The sequence below is a fragment of the Trachurus trachurus genome (genome assembly GCF_905171665.1).
Source record: "Trachurus trachurus genome assembly, chromosome: 4".
NCBI classification, from domain to species: Eukaryota; Metazoa; Chordata; class Actinopteri; order Carangiformes; family Carangidae; genus Trachurus; species Trachurus trachurus.
In genome coordinates this window covers 15701983-15719449 of record NC_139898.1, presented here as the reverse complement: position 1 = coordinate 15719449, position 17467 = coordinate 15701983, and the positions used below count along the sequence as shown (strand labels likewise).

The 17467-nt window shown below is 44.0% G+C and overlaps 1 protein-coding gene across 4 annotated transcripts in view; it reads left to right on the top strand.

Annotated features, from left to right (window-relative positions):
• tle5 (TLE family member 5, transcriptional modulator) overlaps positions 1 to 17467 on the top strand; it is a 47047-nt gene that overhangs the window by 6449 nt on the left and 23131 nt on the right. For all 4 annotated transcript variants that reach the window (XM_083970394.1, XM_083970392.1, XM_083970391.1 and 1 more), the window contains exon 2: positions 13718 to 13806. In XM_083970394.1, the coding sequence (XP_083826520.1) occupies positions 13718 to 13806 (89 nt within the window). The remainder of the gene's footprint in view (positions 1 to 13717; positions 13807 to 17467) is intronic.

Here is a 17467-nt window from a genome sequence, read left to right as displayed (position 1 = left end):
CACCCTGCAGGAGGCCCTGCTTTTGAGTGGTGGAGTTGAGGCCATGGGTCACAGGTGATGTTGATTTTTGTGGAGGGCCACAGTGGATGACTGTCAAAATGCTTTGGGGTGGGTTGAAAAGGAGGGGTGTAGACTGGTGCAGCCCTCCTCTTGTTGAACACACACATGCACTGACTTCTCTAGAAGATACATATGAATACACATCCCAATACTCTCACTTCTACGGCCTTTATACGGAGCTCCGTGCAGCCCAGTAAATGTGCTTTGTCTTGTATTCTTCGGGAGGTCATTATGTGTCTTTTATTAGATAGTGGCAGGAGAGAGAAAACAGGAAATGGGAGAGAGCGATGCGCAAGAGAGGTCCCCAGCCAAACTGTGATGTGGCCTCTTATTGTCAGTGTCTTAATCCCTAACCCGCAGGGTGCCTGAAGTATATCCACCGTCAACCTGTGTTTGGCTTATTACAGGAGACTAGTTGCAGGTCATTAAAAAATGGTGCAAAGTTTAACCAAATCTTTTGAAAATGTGAATGACTGTGTGTTTCCATTCAGTACACTTTGAGTATTAGGTGTTGCCTCATTAAGATAAACACTTTGTTTCACTATTCCTCCATTAGGGTGCCTTTAAACCATTACTGACAAAGATAATGCAACAAGCTAATATATAGCAAATGTTGTGCATGTAGTGTCTCAGCATGTTACTATTGTCTGATTTGGATTATATAATTTCTGCATTAAATGACAGCGGTAGATCAGCTTTCTTCAAATATTTTTGTCTTTGATTAATTGCAAAAAGCAGCACATTGTACAGCCGTAGGTGTAATAGAAAATCTAGCCAAAGCAGGATTGATACATACGCAGACTTACACACTTTCTGCATCCATCCCTATGGAGTTCACAGTGTACACCAGAGCAGCCTCTGGCTTGATGGAAATACTGAATCACGGTGACAGAAAATATGTCACCACTCTGTGAATGATGCAGTCCCCTGCTGGGCCAATCAGTCAGAGAACTTTCACCTTGTTGTTATTTATTGTGTTGGAAAGGAATAACCAGAGAGCAACCAACATTAACTGTTTGAAGTGAAGTGTATGAAGTGATTGTGATTAACAGATTATAGGAAAACATAGACAAGGGGTGGCAGAAGTGCACACCATACACACTGAGGATACAGGACAGGTCATTCTGTGGTTTTTCCACAGTCATCAGATAAAATATAATAATCAAGCTGAAAGGTTTTCACAAAAATTAAAACGATACAAAAAATATTATTGTGATGTCATAGCAAGTGGGTCTTCCCCATCGAGATAGATGAAAATGAGATTAACAGACTGAATTATATGTGCACCTCTTTGTCTTCCAGGGAAGCTTAGCCTTCCATAAAGTATCACAGGAAATCCACCAGAAAGAACGTGAAAATAAATAAAAACAGATGTCAGCTGAGTTGCACCAGGTTTTTTGGCTTTGCTCAGACTCGAGCTCCCGCTTGAGTCTGCAAGAGCTACAGATGTGAATATGTATATGTGTTGTGTTTCTGCAGCATTTATGTGCAAGGCGCGAATATCGATGTGGGGGTGGCGCGTTGTATAGGCTGTCATTTTATAAATTCATAAGCAATTGACAGCTTTGTTTGTGTGGGACAGCCTTTTGTTGTCTGTATACATTATTCTCTTTTGGTGTATGTGCAGATTTGTGTGTGTGTATGACTGAAGGATGTTGCGCTCAAAGAGAAAAAAGTAGAATAGTAATGAGTCTGTGCTTGTGTGTGTTTACATGCAAGTTAACACAGGCAGACGTCAGCTCATTGGGTTGTGTGTGTGTGTGTGTGTGGGAGTAAACGAAGGGGGTGTGTGTGTGGACTGGAGTGGCTGCATCAGTATTCAGCAGTGTGTGGGAGGTAGGAAGGAGGGAGGGTGGTGGTGGTGGTTCAGGGAGTGTGTGTGTGAGGGGGGGGGGTTCAGTCCTCCCCCAGAGCAGAACGGTGCAGTGGGCTGGAACAAAGCAGCTCGGCAGGGGGCTGCTTGATTGGCCCTGCCCGGTCAGGGCCCTCAGACCTGCCAAAACGCAAGGCGCTGCACCGGTCCAGAGAAGAGAATTAGCTGCTCTGTTTGTGTGCCTAAGAGCGGTAAGGCCTCGACTGGAACAATATGTCACTTCATCCCCACCACGATCCCATTCAGACGCTATGAGGATTCACAGGAAGGCCATGAAAACCTCCCTAAGCTCAGCCTGTTTGTCCAGGAGGGAGGGGGGAGTTCATCCACTGAGAGACAGACCTGCTCTCTATCGCGTTGCGTTCAGAATACATGTTGGCAGGTATTGTCACCACCCCACTGTGAGGTTGGCGCCCCGCTAGCCCAGAGAACCGTCAATCCCATCCGCATTTAAAGCGCTTGATATTTGAACGGGTGTCACCGCAGGCTAATGAATTTCCTTCAACCTTTTTGGAAGAGCAGACCAGAAATAGAACATTCTTCTTTTTTTTTTTTACGCTCATGGCTGCATAGATGTGAGCATGTTACTATATCACAAAGAAGAACAGGAGGTATTTGGCTGAATTACACTGTTGGTGTCCCAAGCCCTTATGCCAGGAGTCTGAGCGTGTTAAAGGACAGCGCTGTGGCGCTAGATGACGTAGCATGGCGTTATTTTTGTTAGTTGACTCTGTTTTGTATTGTCAGAAGTCTTTAGAGTTGTTGTGAACAGCCACAGTCCAAGGTGAGGTGAAAAGTCTGCTGTCAAACACCATTTCCACCTTAAACCATGGGTATGGTTTTTTTTTTAAATGTGGGTAAAATGCTAATGCTAACCTACTAATTTAGGTGGAAATATGGGTATAAAACGCAGTTTGGCCCCCTTTCCACTGCAAGTCCAGCTAGTTTACCTTTATGTATGGCTGAGGACACACAAAACGAAGGGGTGACATCATATGCGTTAACAGAGCACACGCACAGGCAACTGAGGAGGGAGAGAGAGCTCAAGCTGCAGAGCGAACTGGGAAAAGGGAACTCTCTTGTCCCATCTTTGCTATAAAAGTCTCTGTGTGAGTCACTTTGATTGGTGTTTTAGAGTTTGTAAAACTTATTTTGAAGATGCACTCAGTCTTTCATTGCCGTGTGCAGCTGTAGATGAAGTGTTTCTGGTTTAATGGCACTGTGCTGCTGGGTAGGTGACAGGTGTGTTTACAGTGTCTGCGCCCAGAAAGACGCAGCAGCAGAAAAGGAGTGAAAATTAGCAGGTTCATCCAGGTGTCGTGTTTACATCAATGCCAATCAGAGCCAGAGCCGATAAATACACACGTCTCCTGCAGAATAATTTAACCTGGGTGTGAATGCCAATTGTACCCTTCTCCATTGCAGACAAAGGCCCAATTTAAGCAGGTTTATTGAGAAGAATGGGAAACCATACTTGATACAGAATACAACGCTAGTTGTGTGTAGAATATAAGAGAGGCATTCAAATCTTGTTTACTTCCTGGCGACTCGCTGTGCAAACTGGACATCCTTTTCTTTAGGAAGTAAAAGAAATGAGAAGAAGCCATTCACATCTATTCCGATTTAAGAAAGACGTGGGCGTGGCATCAGTCCTATTGATGTAAAAACTTCATTACACGGTAGCATAATGTAAAGATTACATGGGGACTCATTAGCAGATAATCAAAATTAAATGACTTGGATCGGAACCAAGGGACAGAATAGCCCTAACTTTTCAAACTTTGAATATGCACAGTGCACACACACAAGAACTTTAGTGCCGTCACCTTAGTTCAGCAAATTAAACAGAAGTTCCCCGGCGTCAGCCACATGCCAGCGCTCTGGCTTTCTGCTTTCATTGTCCACTTATTTGTTGCGAACTCGGGGACCAATCTTCCTCTCCTCCCTCCCTGTCTTCTCTTCTTTGCCAGCAGGTGTTGTAAGTAATAACCTTGGTTTTTTACAAGCAGGCATCAATCATCTGCACCACCGTACTGGGTGTAATCTTAAAGCCCCCCCCCCCTTCTACGAGACTGGCTTTAATCTCAGCCATGGTCTCCAAACCCACAGCCATGTCGGCCTCACCACTTTCCCCACTCTTGACAAATTGCCCATTTCCCTTGGCTTTGCAATCTCTGCACTCGTGTGTGTGTGTGTGTGTGTGTGTGTGTGTGTGTGTGTGTGTGTGTGTGTGTGTGTTGGGACGTCTGCCTCCATGTCGTGCTGTGTTTGTGTACATGTGTGTGTGTTTGTAGGTGGAGTCTACTATACTTCCATGCATTTGTGTTTGCAGGGCAGTGTGCCTTAAGTGTCATGTTTGTGTGTGTTTGGACTGCGCGCTTGGCTGGCCTTACACAGGGGGGTCAAGATAGTTCTGCAGAGCGGGGAGGGAGGGCCAGCCATGCCAAGCCTATGTTTGCAAGGGCACTTCACTCGACGTGATAAAAGTAGAATAATCCCCTTTAAAGCGTCTTAACGAGGTCAAATCTGTTGGGCTGTGAGGGGGAGGTGTGTGTGTGTGTATGTGTGTCTGTGTGTGTGTGTGTGTGCGCGTGTTTGTTTGTGTGTTGTGGGGATAACACTGCAGAAATGGGGGTAAGCCTTGGCTTGGTTTGTGAGAGATAATAATCAAAATCAAATTCCTGGCCCAAACAGGATTAGGCTCTCCCCATGCTCTAAAGCCCCTGTCCAGAGCGGCTGAAGACACAATCCTATTCCTCAGCCTCTCGTCTCTCACACACACACACACACACACACACACACACACACACACACACACACACACACACACACGCTGAGCAGCTAACATAGCAAGGCTCGCTTGGCCCAGACAGAGTTGGCCAGGGTGAGCTTGGATGCAGGCCAGTTAGCCCTGTCCCTCTCTCAGATCACTGGGCACATACGCTTTAGTCCAAACACTAATCCGGGATATTTAGATGGAATTGTTTTGTGGGAGCTATTCTTAGATGGAGGATGTGATCTTGTTTGGTGCTTGTGTATTAGCAAAAGGCTTAAACCCTCAACGTCTTGGTGAATTGTGTCATGACAGGTTTTTTTTTCTGAGAGGTTTGCTTACATGTTAAACACATTCGCCCATCTTTTTTTTTTTTTTTTTTTTTTTTTAACCAACAGATACACAGTTGTCCCTTTTTGATAGTGTGAATTTTCCAAGTAGAAATTTAGCTTTTAATGGAAATGGAAAACATCATCAACGTCTGGAAAGTTTGTGTGAAGCTTTATTACATATCTGTGCACCACTGTCTCTACCTGCTCGCCGCACTTTTCACAAAGGCATTTATCCAAGCCACACACACATACGGTAACAGCGCTTACACCCAGCATTAATTTACCGCTAGTTTCTAATCTCGTCACCAAGCTGAAACTGAAAACCAAAACTGAAAAAGGCTAATGAATATTTTTTGCTTTCAACGGAAATACTTTTCACATCTTTTCACTAATTGAGAAAATGTGTTATTCCTGAATAGTAATGTGTCTGCATCTGTCTCCCACAGTCAAATTGGGCGATGGGAGTGTGTGATGGACAGAGGAGGCGGGTGGCTCAAATAGCATCTTCGGGACTGTTGCTATGGTGCAAAAAAAAAAGGGCTGGCTGGCTTTTGAAAAATAGGTCAACTGTTAGTCAGTGTAGATCTTCTACATTCATTTAAAAGTGGGAGTGAGATAAGATCCAGTCATTAGTGAGTGATTACAATGCCAAAGCTTCATCCCTTCCCCCAACACACACACACACACAGCAGTGCATCACATGCAAGCACACTCCGACCGAGATGTAAACAGTCAGGCAGTGCTCCAGGAAATACAATCCCCACACTGCCACTGGCCTCGGGCAGGATTTATACTGAGGAGGATGTTTTCCAGTGTATCCTGCTGTTATTGTGTTCCTATGTATCTGTGTGTATTGTATTTGTGTGTCTTAATGCTCCACTGTATCTATGTACTGTATTCATGTGTTGTCGGTGTGTCTAATCACTGTAGTGTAATGTGTGTGTGTGTGTGTGTGAAGCTGAGCCCCCCACCCTACGTCTTGTAATCTCCATACCTTCCCACCGCCTTTGTCGGCTGATCTATGGAGCAGAAACAGCCTTAGCCTGATTCTTATTTAAAATAGACATTATGGTTCACAGTAGATTTCACATGGATTGGACCAGATGATGAGGCCAGGAAAGGGGAAGGGTGTGTGTGTGTGTGTGTGTGTGTGTGTGTGTGTGTGTGTGTGTCTGTCTGTATATGTGTGTGGGGGGTGACGATGAGTGGGCTTTTGGTTGGTCGGTGGGTGGGGGATGGGGGTGGGGCAGCAATTTCCTGAAACGATGAATCCCATTTATTCGCCGAAGACTGTCTCAATTGGCTCACCAGCACACAAAGCTTTTTAATGCTTTAATTACGTCTCAAAGGAGCAGGGCAGAATCAAATTAGAGATTGTCCTACATTTAGGTGCTGTGCGTGTGTGCGCACATGCATGCATATATACACGTGTGTGTGTGCTATGCATATTTAGCATGTGAGGAAGAGTGTGTGTGTGTGGGCTGTTGTATCCTTGTCTATGATTCATGGCAGGGAATATTTGTTCCTCTGGCAGCCAGGCATCATAGCTTATCACACCCTACACACAGATACACACACACCTATTCACCGTCCCTCTTTGGCGCTGACACACATACACACACACACACACACACACACATAGACAGACATGCCTATCTTTCTGTCACATTCACACCGTCTAGGCTATTTCTCTGTAACACAAACAAAAGCACGTACACACACATTAGCCAAGCCTCTCCCTCGCACAAACACATTTTCACTCACACAGCGTGTAGGCACCTTTTTTTTGTCACAGCAGATGGCATGTGTCACAATATTACGGCAGTATTTCATTAACATTATGGGCATCCATCTGTTGTGGGCTCTCAGGCCCCCATAGAGCACCTTGTTTTGGTCACTGACGGAGAGAGAGATAATAAACATTGTTAGCTGTGTATATTGCACAGAGCTGGGAGAGGCCCACATAGTCTGGCTGTGTGGTGGTGGTGAAGAGTATGAGGGCAGCAGTGTGAGAATCGTCCTTCAAACTCCCGCACTTCACTGTTGCATCCAGAATTCGGGCCGACCTTCACTGAGAACTGCTGGTTGACCATAATACTCAATAACAACATTAGCAAAGGAAAATAGTTAGTATTGCTGTTCTAAGATTGCCACACTGGACTTGTGTGGATCCTGTCCTGTCTGCAGGGTGTAGAGTTCTGTATTTGATGTGTTTTCAATAACAAAACTATGACTTACATTTCCCCTGTGCCCTTCCCATCCTGTCAGCAGGTTTCTATGCTAGTGTGTGTGTACCATAATATCACCTGCAGCCAAGTTTTGCAAATTAATGCCAGGCATAAGCCAAGTATGGCCACATATAAGCATGGATCTGTAGATGCACTAATTTAACTATAAAGCTCTGGTGTGTAGAAGAAGTCTATTTGGTGAAGCCTTTCAAACATCCATTATTACCGTGTTTAAAACATCCCTGCATCTCGTACCCTTTGTGTCAAATGTGCCTGGATGAGAGTGTAGCTGTGGAAATGATTCAGCACATCAAACTCGCTAAAGCTGAGAGTGTAAACGGCAAAATATAGTGTAGTAGTAGAGTATAAAAACAGCCCAAATGACACCTGATGAACTTAATCTGCAAAACTGAATGATACCAGAAAAGCTCAACCACAGAAAAACAACATTCAGAAACACCGTCAGAGTTTTTGGAGTCGTAGAAAGGGCTGATGAGCAGCAGGTACACAAAGGACAACATGTCTGAAAAGAAATAAAGCTTGAGAAACCACAGTGTCATGTCTTCTCAAAGGCAAACCTACTTTTTGAATTTTCGTTCTTTCGCTTCATTTCCAGAAAACCTTACCACAGGGCTGATCAAGTTACACTCAATAAAGCTGACGATTCAACAAAATGTAATTTACACTACAAACGCATTACTGTGCATTTGCAGAATATAGATCTAGTATAGTATGTATTTGTCAATCACAGTTCACTTTGTTTGCCTAACCAGTTAAACTGAGCCATTAGTGTGCGTGTGTTCCTGTTCCTGTGACAAAGTCAGAACCAAAAAAAGCATCTTTACAACAGTAACATATGTTGGCGTGTAGACACAGGGCAAGGATCACTGCAGTTAAAATACTCCAACCTCTCAGTCACTGTTTTCAGCTTTTTAGTCAGTTGTAAAACTGGCTGAATGCTTAATGTTATGCTTTCTATTTCTCAACTTCTCAACAGCATATAAAGACAGGAGGATATCAAGGAAAACGGTGACTGTAAAGATGACATTATAGTATAACTTACTAAGAAATATTGTCGTTCAGGAGTGAAGACTGTTTTTTATCAGTGATGAATCAGAATTCTAAGGCACCATTTAGTTTGAGTTAGTTTGCAAAAGCCTTCAACACAATGATTTTGTCCTTTTTTTTCATCATTGAGAAATATTTTACTTTTGGCTGCCACCTCCAGAACTGCAAACAGGCTGAACTAGACTCATCAAGTGTTGGGGATGTTACACAGAAAGGTAATTGTACAGAGAAATAGAAGTCTGAATATGCCCCCACCCCCCATTGGCCTTTGTGTGGTGCACTGATGTTCTGGCTTTAGGATGCTCTCCTTTTCTTGCCCTCCTTCTCCTCGCCTTTGTCTTCCCTGTCTGTCTTCTCTGCCTTCCTCTGTTTTCCCTGTGGAACAGGATGCACGACCTGCGGCTGTTGACTAAGAGAAACGTTGGTATTTTAAACGTTTGCATACTGCACTTACACAGGGAGGAAATTGGATCTATGGCAACAACTTTACCCTCCGGCACAAGGGGCAACCTGTATGCAGTCACACTCAAAAAACACCCCAAAACCACACACACACACACACACACACAGTACACACAGTACTCAGAAACCATGCCAGTTCAGGGAGCATTTACCGCAGTGTGGCTGCCTGTAGCTAAGTGCCTTGTGTTGACACAGGCTCTGTGTGGCACAGGCCCATATAGCCGAGCTGTTGTTTGCTGAGTTTGGTCCATGCCATACTGGCTGGAGAGATAATGGAAAAGGTTATTTTTACTTTACAGTCACAGCCTCTGTCTCCAAGGAGCAGCTAGGTTTAGGTGGATTGGGGGATCCTGTGTGTGTGTGTGGCTGCGGCAGCGTCTCATGACATTTGAAAGTGTAATGGCTGAGGTCACTGTGGGCTCAGTTCTTTCTTTTTTTTAATGACCTTGTAACTGTCAGTCTCTCTCCCCTAACCGTAATGTTTCTGAATTTCCCATTGTCCAAACTGATATTTAACACCTTGAGTATATGACTTCACTTCACTATACCCTGAGAAGCTAAAGCAAGAAACCATCCCCAACTGCTAAGCGCATCAGAGCCGAGCAAAAAAAAAAAAAAATACAGCCTTTGAAGCAAGAGGTTCTCTTCCTACAACCTGAAGCCATCCTGTTGCTTAGCATATTCTCTGGCCATGGTTCTGTGAATGTGAAGCAGCCTATTTGTAGTTAAAAATGAAGCTCAGCGACATGCCGAGGGGAGCAGGGTACAAAGCGACAGGTCATTCCTAACAGCAGCGGGCTAGCTTCCCGTAAGTGCTGCAATCAGATTTCTGATGGTTTTTTTTATGCCTGCTCAATCGTAGTGGGAAAATGTCGATTTTTCTTTTTTTTTTCTCTCCCCCCACCTGACCCATTATGCAGCCTGCTGAGAAATAATGAGATTTGGTCCCTATTTGGGTTTGATGCTTGCTGTGCTCTAACACACAACCAGGCCATCCACCGCTGCCTGGGGAATGTAGTGTGGACAGAATTACAATAAGGGCTAATAGCAACATTCAGGCTAGGTGGAAGAACGATGATGTAGCTGTCTGTACAGGGCCCAGAGGAAGTCTTCTGACAAGACACGGGTGGCATTTGGTGCAGAGATTTATCTGACATGCCTTTCATTGAGCATTTAGAGTATGGCGGGGTCCGCCATGAAACCACTGACCCCGACTGGGCCAGTGTGAGGCTATATAGGGATAGCTAAGGCCTCACTGTACATCATCCCTTCAGCAGGTCGCACTGAAACCCTTTTCCATTTCAGGAAGTTGAAAAATGTACCACTCAGGGCTTACTATAACATGAACTATTAAGAAACTTGAGTCTTTGATACTCTGTAGCAGAGTCCTGCACGGGTCCAATTTTGGAAACCTGCGCCTGCCCCACCCGTAGGTTTTTAAGCCCGTGTCCCGACCCGTCACCCGTGATTATTTCTGACTACAGACCCGCTGCCCGTCATCACCGGCGATAACGGGGGTATCCGTGCTCTTTAGAAAAAAGAAAAAAAAAGAGAGGGGGGGGGGAAGCCGTACTCTTTCGCGGCTCTTTCCGGAACGGAGAATGATAGCGACGTAATTATTTTTTTAATGAAAGCAGGACACTTCAGCCTTTACATTGATCCCATCGGTGTGTTTGTAGCTTACCCAGAAGCTGAGCAGTCAAGCCATGACAGGCTAAACTCCAACGGGAAAGCTGTGAGCGGTCACACGAGCGGCCAAAGATTGTTTATTTACATCAAGATGCTGCTCTGTTGTTGCCGAACTTGCCGTGTGTGATAAAAAATGATTTGCTACGCTGGTTCGTGCAGCTGCGCGTGAGTTTTTCTCTGTAGGCCTACACACATTCACCCGCGTACCCACCCGCGTTCATTTGAGTTCCGCCCGTGCCCGACCCGTGAATTTTCACAAGACAGTTGATCCACCCGTTGAACACCGTTTTTGCGGGGTACCCGTTGGATACCCGCAGGGATCCGACCCGATGCAGGACTCTGCTCTGTAGTTCTTCCCTGTGCTTCCGTAGCACTTACATTAGAAAAAGCAACAGTGACGTCTACCTTATCACTTTCATGTGCTTTTTAGTGAGCAAGTTTTGCAGACGGACAACAGTAAGCCCCAGTTGCAGATATTGTTGTTGATTTTCTTTCCAATTTAAGTTGAATCAAGGACACTGCTGGGGCAGGCACACGCTGGTTGTGCCTGAAAACAATGCCTACCATGGTAAACCACTTTGTAGCTTTCTGGTAATCCTCAATTATGTAGCTTTTTCGTCTTTTCATTTCGTTTTTCTACACTTTTTTGGCTGTGTTGTCGCACCACATCTGCCAGTTGTGATCTTGTTGTGATGTGACAAAACATCTGCTTGACCAGTCACATCCAGCAGCACTGTGGGCAGCTGCACAGCATATCTGGAAGTTGCATTTAGTTTTACCTCCTGAGCAGAACTGAGATTTAGTCTCAGGAAAAAGACATGGAGGAAATACAGGAACTGTGAAGTGCTGCATGTTAACATTACATTTATCTTGTTTTGCTTATGGGATGTGGGCCAGCTTTCCAACTGTCAGTTTCTGAGGCCATATGGGTTGATGTTACTTAGGGGTGTAACGAATAACCGATTTGAATTGGAAAATCAGTTTTGATTTAAAAGATACGAGTGCATCAGTACACGGGCTAATGAGTCGGTTTCGATGTAGCTTGAACCGGCCGATGACCCAATTACAAAGTTATAAATTGGTTTAATGTTGCTGATGCAGCTGCTGGAAGCTGCATCTCCCTCTGTGACCTTTTGCAGCGCTCACTCGAGCTCACCCTTCTCGTCGGCAAAGTGATGGTGGCCTCCGAGGACAAACACATTTGCAAACTAACCGTTAACTGCTAACAATAACTTTGACCGATTAATACTATTGTTTTTCTTTTTTAATTAACACACGTGCAGATTTAGACATGGACATAGATGCATCACCTGTAACAACGGCCCTAAAGAAAAAAGGACGGCGCTGTGCTCTCCAGCCGGTTCACCGGTAGCTCTCCTGTAGCTGACCAAGCTGTCAGAGGAGCCTCTGCTGTCCCTCTCTCTTCAGCCTGGTGTTTGGCTGCACTTTGTATAAAAACAGTTCAACACTGGAAGATCTATCTGCCAATGCTGCTCAGCTGTAGCACCGTGTGTTTGTGTGTGTGTGTTTTATAATGGCAAAAAAAACAGAAGATGATGAGCCTCTGTGCAAAAAGAAAAAGAGTGCAGCCGGAGCAGCTGTTTGTTTGCTCTTTGTTGTTTCTTTAGACTTTGAGCTCTGACATGTTGTTGTCACATGTTACACTAATAAACATGACAAAAGTTACAAATAGCCTACACTTGTTCTCTAGTCTTTGATAAATCTTTTTGAAGGAAATGCCACATTAACAGTACTGACATGTTAATTCATATTGTAAAATGATTGTACTTTATCATTGCATCATACCCCCTCAAATTGAGCTGTGCCATATCAAATTGAATCGTATCGAAATCCTGCTGAATCTAATCGTTCCATTTTAAAATGTATCGTTCCTGAGTCGTATCTTACCCTATGTATCGAGATACGTATCGGATCGTCTTGTATTGGAGAGATGCACACCCCTAGTGATTCTGCAGAATTTAACATGAGGCAGCAGATTCATCCACTGAGTTTTTCCTGTATCTTCAATATAGAGAAATAATGTCTCTCTTTCTATTGGGTTCCTGCAGGAAATGTTGCAAGTCAGCAAGCAGCACTGCTCTATGGCAATATATTAAATGTAGAGGATTTCATTTTTTTGTACATTTGATTTGTCAGGATTGTTTTACGTTGCTGGATTAGCCACATTCTGATGTGTGTTTTTTTTTACTCACAATGTTTCTCAAACCCATATAGATATACATATCACTATGTATCTCACTTTAGAATTACTGGAGAGTTGCTTAAACTTTGATAAACAATCTCTTCGTGTCACCTCCTCTTGCTTCACACATGCTTAAGAACAAGCGTGCAGGCTCTGCTTGTGCAATGTCGCAATGTGGCAAAGAGAAGGATGACGTCAAACGAGAGAATTTAAGAGACATTTTATTTGGAGCTAAATCTTTTAGCACATCAAAGAGCTCAACAAAGTCTCAACCGAGTTCACTATAAAAATATTTATAATCTGTGTTACCGTCCTTATTTATACAAGCGTGATTTATTCCAGTTTGAGTAAGCAGGTTTACATATTGCCACCCAAACTGAACGTTGGAATAACAATAAGAAATGTTGAAGCAATAACACACATTGGATTAGAAGTTTGACTCACTCGTGTCATCAGTCAATTGCCTGCTGTTGCTCGCAACGTAAGCTTTTGTTCATAATGGCCGACGGTAATAACTCTTAAGATTTTGTTGGCGCTGTAAAGACGCTGCCAGTGCCAGAGCAAGGACAGACAAGAGTCTGGGTTATGTCTATTGAAGGTTAAATATGGGAGTGTCAATATCCATTTATGGCTAATTGTGGCTGTGTGTGGTTGAGGTTTGTGTGCAGGCACATAATTTCACAGTGATTGAGATATATAACAGAGCAGCGTATATTCAGGGGTTTAAAAATCTGGCAGAAACAATGGGCATGCATGTTTCTGCTTTGTGAATGCATGGTTTTAGTCTTGAATATTCAGAGGGTTTTATGCGTTTGGCCCCTTGTGTGTGGAAACATACTTGGCAACCGATTCCTTAGTAATGCCATTACTCATTGGACTGCGTCAAATTGAAAACTGCTTGATTTTTATGTTCATGTTTTTAATTATTTCTCTCGCTCCGCTCCCTACCTCTGTTTCTCAGCCCTCCTCATCTTTCCACTTGGTCCTGACTTTTTCCTCTCTTGTGTTTTTTTTTCTTCTCCTTGGCAGGCTTCATCGCAGCAGCTGAAATTCACAACCTCTGACTCGTGTGACAGGATCAAGGATGAGTTCCAGTTCCTCCAAGCACAATACCACAGGTGCAAACAGAAACACTTTCATCCACAGACACATTAACACAGGCAAACACCAAGTAGATGCAGTTACATGCAGCAGCCTGATAAACATAGCTCTTTGTAATAAGGAGCGTATCCACAGGCTATACAGTGTTTTTCTTTATTGAACACCTTTTTGCAACAGCAGCTACAATGTTAATTTGGTCAGTGTGCAGCAGCTCAGACAAACAGGCTGAAATGTAAATACACAGACAAGCACAATCATACCTGTAAGAAGACTAATGATTTATATAACCAATTACCTGTGTCAAAATATTTACTTTGGTTTAAATGCAGTTATTCAGATGTATGCAACTAAGTCTCTTTCTTTCTATTCTTGTACCAAATAACATTTGTTCTTCATAAAAAAAACTTTGTGGAGTGAGTTTGAAATTATGAGGAATAACAGACCTGTAAAATAACGCTTTGCCAAAAAATGTAGCTTGAACTTGAGGGACGTCTCAGCAGTGGACTGTGATAAAATAAGGATGTCTGTCTTTGTTCCTCTATTCTTGAACTCTACCACCACCCTGCACTGGAACATCCTTTATTGACTCATGCCTAAATCAATCTCGTTGACCCCCGGCTAGTGTTGCACCGATACAATTTTTTGGCTCCCGATACCGATTCCGATTCCCGGCTGTGCAGTATCGGCCGATACCGATACGTACCGATACCACACCGTTTGGAAAAAATAAAAAATAAGAGCTTTTTTTCTTCTAATACTATAATCCAGTAGAACTTTTTTATTGCCTACCTGGTAAAAAAATTGAAGTAACGCGTTATTTAACCTTTAAATAATGTTGAGGGTCCAATGAGGGTCTGCTGCACATTTAAATAGAGATCCCGCTACTTTATGTCGGCTTTGCTTGTTTACATTTCACAAAAAACACCTAGAAAAGGATTGATTAACTGCAATTAATTTAATTGTTTACATCCTTACTTGGCTTGGCATGCACTGAACACTGTGATCACACAGCAGTGAGTGTCGGGCGAGAGAAGACACAAGGCGCAGCGTTCATATTAGTTATCAGTAAATGGCATCGGTGCGTCATTTGTTAGTACTTGCCGATACCGATGCCAGCATTTTAGTGCGGTATCGGCCCCCCTACCGATACCAGTATCGGTATCGGTGCAACACTACCCCCGGCTATCGATCTTGCTTTGCTGCTTAAATGCCGCTACAGTGCCAGAAGTCTGAGGCACTTCCAAAGTGCCTGGTCCGACCTTAACTGATCTGTTTGATAGCAGTTATAAAGAGGGGGGACGCCACGGGGTCTGCATCTCGCTGAGAGATCCTCTCTTTGTGAGTGTGGAGCCTTTGAAGCTCGCCTTCCTTCCTGAGGAGGTTGGTTTGTTCCTCTCTACCTGTTCTTCGAGAACCTTCCAGAGGCTTGCCTCTGCCGAGACGAGCAAAGGCAGATGAAAGCCTGGCATATTGTGCGCAAAATCCTGGCTCCGGTCTGATCGCTCTTGTTTGTGGAGGATTCTGAAGCTGCAATAACACCCTGTGTGTCTTTTTCCTCGCCTTTGGTTTTTGTAATTCCCACAACGGTGAGCAGCACCGTTTAACCCTCTTCAGAGAGACAGGGCGCAGTTGAAAGAATACCTTTTTTGTCTGAGCATACAGAACATGCATACAGTGCCTACTGACTCAGGAGGGGGAATGGGATGGGATGCGGGGGGCCTTGGGAACCACAGACGGGGCTTTGTAGCGCTCTGCTGCTGCGCTGTGCTTGTCTGGTGCTGAAGCCTTTAAAAGGCAAATGTACCGCAGGCGTTCCCCCGGGTATAGTAGCGAGCATTGTAGCTGTCGCTGTCTTCCTCCTCCCACACCTCCTCCTCCTCCTCCTCCCCCACCCCCTCTCCCCTCCCGTCGTTCACATGCATAAATAGATCAGGGAATACATAAATCAAAATAAAGATGACAGCAGGAGCGATTTAGAGACGGAAGAATCGGCAATAAAACTCCATCAAAGTGTCGTTTGAGAGTAGTGGTACAGGCCCAGGGGCTGCTGAGCACCAATCAGAGGAGGCACAAAGCCAATCCCAGGTAGGCTGGCAGCAGGGAGGCCTGTCGTCATGACAACCCACCATACAGCCTACGCATGAACACAGGGATAGCAGGGAGGGTTTTATGTAGGAGGGAAGGGGAGGGTTTTGGATAAGTGGAGGCTGCTTGTTCACACACAGGAAGAATAAAATTACCCTCACCACCAATCAGACAGGGGCAGCCCATTCCCTGAGCAGATGATCAGGTTGGGTATCTGTTGCGTGCCAAGGTGTGAACCTGTAAAGCTGACTGACCATGTACTGACCATGTTTACATACAGCTGGACACGTCCTCACCTTGGACCAACTGGGTCAAGTATCAGTTATGGGTCCTTCAGGGAAAAACCCTCCAGATAAATGTTACCATACTGCAGAAACATTATAGTAATTACATTTTAAAAACAACAATAACACAGCTGCTTGAGTATCTTGTGTTTTACTGCTCAACTGAAGTATCACAGCATTATATGAAATTGTTAAAAAACCTTTTTTTTTTACTTTAATGTAGCACAATTAAAGATAATTTTAACTTAGGATAATGGCACACATGACCATCATTTGGCCTCATTCCGTTTCTGCTCTTGGGACTTCTGCGAAGTTTACCGATCTCTAATAGCTGACGGACTCATTTTGCAAAATTGAAAACGCGTCAGGATGCTGATGTTAGATTATTAACTTTTTACATTCTTAGAAAAGAGCTCTGTGCAATGAGCGTTGTGAGTGTTTGGTGCATTTGGGAGCATCATGAGAGCTGAGATAAAACAGGAGGGGACATTTCTGCCCATAAACAAACAACATGGATTCTGGGTCATTACATGACTGATCTCTCCATGACTGTACTCCCAAATAAATATTTCAACCACTGGTTTTAAAACTGGGGTTCAGGTTGGCAGTCTTGCAAATGCAGCAACTAGGTTCTGTGTTGTTCTTTTTATACAAGTTACATGTTCTTCTAATGTTCATACTACAGAAATTCTTCCAGGTCCAAGTTGCTTTGTTTTGCTGTGTTACCCCCTGTGATGAGCTGGCAGCCTCAAGGGTGCCCCTCTGCCTTTTTCCCCAATGTACGCTGTATGAGCTTCCAGTCTGGAAAATAGATGGATTAATTATTTCACTATGTGCCCGAGAACTATTAAGATTAATTAAAAACCAGAAATATCCAGTATCATCAAAACACCAAAATGATCCACTAACAATGTAAAACATAAGTGCAGGCATGGACTCATGCCGGAATGGTCCTTTAAAAAATCAAAGAAGACACATTATACACCACACAATTGTATGTATTTCAGTGCCATAATGTGCATCATTAACGAAACTGTAGCTCAGACAGGGATGAACACTGAACCAAAACTTCAGCCAACACTGCAGCTGCTGAGGTAATTATAGAAGAAGCAAAACACTGAGTGTAAGAATAAGCTCACGTTATTGGCTGCTTCTAACAGGGTGTTCAGGCTGCCAGTGAAGACGAACACTGATGTAGATTCAGCCAGCGTTGGCTGTAATCGGGCTGTCATTCCTGCAGACGGCTGAGAAGAACATCCCAGCATAAACACACGCACACACACACCATCAAACAGGTTTCAGACTTACC